The sequence below is a fragment of the Syzygium oleosum genome, unplaced genomic scaffold (genome assembly GCF_021117445.2).
Source record: "Syzygium oleosum isolate NSW1041296 unplaced genomic scaffold, Sole_v2.1 Sole_v2.34, whole genome shotgun sequence".
NCBI lineage: Eukaryota > Viridiplantae > Streptophyta > Magnoliopsida > Myrtales > Myrtaceae > Syzygium > Syzygium oleosum.
Genome location: NW_026607518.1, coordinates 267864 through 272297, shown reverse-complemented (window position 1 = coordinate 272297; position 4434 = coordinate 267864). Strand labels below are relative to the sequence as shown.

The following is a 4434-nucleotide window of genomic DNA, read 5'->3' as shown; positions in this document are numbered from 1 at the left end:
GGTTAAAAATCGCTGACATGAATACTAGCCGTTTTACATTGTACTGCCGGCACTGACGTGAATAGTTTTTGCAATTTTTTAAAAATTTAAATTTTTTTTTCTTTTCTAATCTTTCTTTTCTTTTTTCCTTTTTCATGTGGCCGGTAATTTGCCGGTGTCGGCAACTGACCACAAACGAGGGTTGCCCTCACCGGCCATCCCTTGCTCAAATCTAGCGAGGGCAATGGGTGACCCTCGCTTGCAGCCGGTAAGCAAGGCCCTCCCTGACCTTGGCTCGTGGCTGGCCGCTGGCCACAGAGAAAAAGGGAAGGAAAGGAAAAAAAAAGAAAAGAAAAGAAAAACAAAAGCAAAGGAAAACAAATTCAAAAAAATTGAATAAAAACTCCAAAAATCATCCACGTCGGCACCGGACGTGCCACGTAGGACAATTGGTATCCACGTCAGTGATTTCTAGCCAAAATTGGTCGAAAAAACTACATTGACAAATTGTCAAAAGGTTTAGGATTAAATTGATACAATTGAAAAGTCTAAGACTAAATTAGTCCCCGTACAATAGGTTTAAGACTTTTTGGATATAAACTTGATGCTTTGGCGCTACAAATCAAGTATGTTTTTACATTTCTTTCAATTTTATAAAAAAAAAGGTTCTTACGTGGAACAAGCGCGAGGGTTGAAGAAGCATTTGAAGGGGCTCAATGCGGCTGAGCATTGTATGCTCGACAAGCTAGGCGGTGCATTCGTAAATGACCCTTTCGAATCCCAAATCTTCTCTCTCATATCAACTTCCAAGTTTGGAGTCCTAGTTTCGTTCCCATACAATTTATCCAAAGTATTAATTTGTGCTACTAAGACAAAAAGAAAGTTGCAATCAATTGGAGGGCATACGATAGTCGGTTCCCAGGTTGATCCGGATTGGTTACTGTTTTAACTAGGTAGATTCTGGGTCTAGGATGAGAATTAATTCACTATGAAATCGATCACTCTTAATAATTGCTTAAGCTCAAGTATTTCCCGGCTCCAGAATACATCCATAGCAAAACTCACAAATTTCATCTTACAATCTTTCACAAAACTCAGAAAACTCATAAAGAGGAAACCTTAATACTCCTCTTATTTGCTCTATTGTGCTAAGACCAACACCCGCATTTGTATAATATGCGAAATAAGAGACCCTTATTAGTCGACTAAAACTAAAAAGCCGACTCCAACAAGGATTTGTTGCTACTTCATATACTCAGTTAACCAAAAGTCCAATAAAGACTTTCCCAATTAAAATCACATTCCTGAACTTCGATCCGGTTTCACTCATGAGATCAAACTCGAAAGATAATTTAACACAAAGTGCTTTTCATAAAGTGCTCCCAATAAGATTTAAACCCAATAGCACAATTAGAGGAACAAAATTTCTTATGTCGACACCTTATTCGATAATCATCGTTACTTAATAAGCACACCTTATCCCCTCCAAAATATGGCTTTGGCATTAAGCACTATGTCGTCCATGCTATTTCCTTCTTTTGATTTCCAACAAAAAAAGCAAATGTTGATTTCTGGATCTCTGTGTCTCCCGTCACGAGGCATTGTCCGCTCTAAAATGTGGATCTCGTTATTTTAACCTAAAAATCAGCACCGTCCCTGACTCTCAACGAACGTGAGATGCATCCTTCTTTTAATGGAAAGCGTTGTACATCAACGATTGAAGTTTCATGTGAAATGTTGAAAAAGTGCAGCAGCAAAATGGTCTAAAGGCATTAGAGAATCAGGGTGCTCCTACAGGCAAGGCCCCTTTTTTTTAACAATAATTTACCTAACACCACCGTCATGAGATCGATTGTACTTATAGATAGTAATTTTACTTTATGGGTCCTAACTTACATATAATGGTCGTAATTCGTTTGCATTCGCAACTAGTAATTGACCTACGGTAAATGCTATGCGGCCAACTCAAAGAAATATTTAGCTATATTAGCTTCATCACATATGCAATGCCTCATATTGCATAACAAATGGAAGTTTCTGTTTCTATTTTCCTTTCTTTTCCCCAATTTTTATGCGCACCAAACTTTCACAATCAAAATTCACCCACACGCCAAAAGAGCACCGACCCCCTTAACTTCATTATTAGGCGTAATCTAGGCGCTAATCACATGCTGAAAATCCACGTCTCTTGTCTCGATGATAAGCAAAGCACCCCAAGCGCAGTCGCGCTAAATCGCACCACAAACGCGTGTCGGAAATTTCCTAGTTCCCTTGTCCTAATAACAATGATAGGCACCTGAGCTGACCGTGACGTGATCATCGATGTGGGGACCTCCGACCCACCTGCGTCAATGGCGTCGCTTTCCTCCACGTGCTCTAAATCCCCCCACGGAACTCTTCCGAAGCACGTGCGGCAATAGCACCAAGTTACTGGGTCCCACTGCCTCGGTCAGGTGAGATCTTGACCGGTGGGTCCCACGGTCTCCTTCGACCTTCGCAGGTTGTTCTCGTCGATCAAGCACACGAGCACTAAATTTGCCTTATTCAGAAACTTAAGCGTCGAATTTCATTGAAATGAGCGTTATTTTCTGGAATTTCCAGCGATGAACAGTAAAACAGTAGCTACGTGGGAACGATGAACAGTAACAGATGGAAGCCCGAGAGCTTCAAGAACTGCGGCCATGTCCGTTCGACGAATCCGACGAGTTGTCGCCTCCGAAATCCACGGTCGTCAGCCACTGCTGCATTTCGTCGTCGCCGAACACTTCCCAGAGCTCGCGCCCCTGGTCTTCCGGTGCCGTGGCCGTGGCCGTCTCTGGACATTGCTGCTCGCTCCCGTTCGGACTGATCTCCCGCCCCTCCGATGGGGAGGCCGCGCTCTCCCGCAGGCTGTGGTCGACGAACGGGAAGTTGAGCTTCGCCCGCGGCCCCCGGAACTCGACGGCCGCCCTGTCGTACGACCGGGCCGCCTCCTCCGCGGTGTCGAAGGTCCCGAGCCAAACCCGAGCCCCGCGCCGCGGGTCCCGGATCTCCGCCGCCCATTTCCCCCACGGCCGTTGCCGCACGCCCCGGTAGCTACTCTTCCTCCCTCCTTTCTTTTGACGAATACCAGTAGCTGCTCCCGGTGCATCGCGCGACTCGCCTGTCGCGTTCGACGCGGACGGCCCGTGCATGGAACTCGCATCCGTTTCTGAGGAGGCCCCGTGCTCGAGTGCCGGCGGGAAATAGTTGCACCCGAGGCAGCCCTCGATCTCGCACTCGCGACACGTGACGTAGCCGCCCGGAGCGTGATTGTCGCCGCCGCCACCGCCGCGGGCCGATGAAGCCCCGGACATGACGTCGGTCAGAGCGGCGACCATGACGGAGAGCTCTTGCTCGTGGGTGAGGCGGCGCTGCGGCGGAGGGAGGTGGTCCGGCGGCGTTGGCGGCGGCGGCGCCGCGTCGTGCTTGGGTCTCTTGGACTTGGACTTGTTCATGACTCTTCCAAGAAGAGCTCCCTAATAAATCCTTTCGCCACTTTCGTTTCTCAGGTGTCGAGAACCGAAACGCTGGAGCGGAGTGAGAGAAAGAGTCCAAAACGGGGTTTATATAGTCACGGCAGCAGCACAGTCACACGTGGAGCGATGCTTACGTGGCATGTGTCGCTTGCCAGCTAAGCATCGGCCACGCCACGCGGATTCGGGGGAGCATCTATTTTTCCACCGTCCGTCCGTCCGTCCGTCCGGTTCATTCACCCACGTGCCGTGGGGACAGGACCCCCGCGGGCGGTGATTAGCTGGCTGGTCGGAGCGGGACCGGGGAGTGGAGGGATGACGTGGCGGCAAGTTGCGATGCCACACGCGGCGAGTGAGTGGGGGGCACGCGCGAATTCCGACGGGGTCTTCCGACAGAAGCGCTTATTCGCCAATTCCCGGAGCACGGCTAGGAACGAAGTTTCCTTATTGGGGGTGGGGGAGCACCCGGTATTTGAAAAAGATGCATAGGAAAATTTATTAAAATATTATAAAGAAAAAGTAGTGGGAGAATTATTGCGGAGAGCTCCCCTGAAATTTAGTATGTGTTATGCTTCTAGATTATTAACTGTTTGCGTATTATTTTCCCCGAATTGTCATTTTGTCGAATTCAAGTCGCTTCCCAAGCAATCGACAAAAAACTGTAATCTCTCTATCGACAACTCTCTCTATAAGAACCCCAGGTGTTACTACTGTGTAATACTGTCCGCTTTGAGCCCATTGGCTCTCACGACTTTTAAAACGTATTGTCACGACCTAACCCTCGAGAGCCGCCATGAAAAGTAAGTTTAGAGGTACTTTATGGACACTCCCTAAGTCCGTACCTCGCTTGACGTTGGTTGTCTAAATTTACGTGTTCTATTTGGAGTCGCCACTAGCCACGGTTAAGGGTCGACTAGAAACCCTAAAATCGAGAGGTGGGAGTGTCGTCCCGATCCATACG

The 4434-nt window shown here is 47.9% G+C and overlaps 1 protein-coding gene across 1 annotated transcript; it reads right to left on the bottom strand.

Annotated features, from left to right (window-relative positions):
- Positions 1–2583: 2583 nt before the first annotated feature.
- On the bottom strand, positions 2584–3547 carry LOC115685740 (ethylene-responsive transcription factor ERF109-like). Its single transcript, XM_030610832.2, has one exon. The coding sequence runs from the start codon at positions 3453–3455 to the stop codon at positions 2646–2648; it is 810 nt and encodes a 269-aa protein (XP_030466692.2). The 5' UTR covers positions 3456–3547; the 3' UTR covers positions 2584–2645.
- Between the last annotated feature and the right edge of the window lie 887 nt (positions 3548–4434).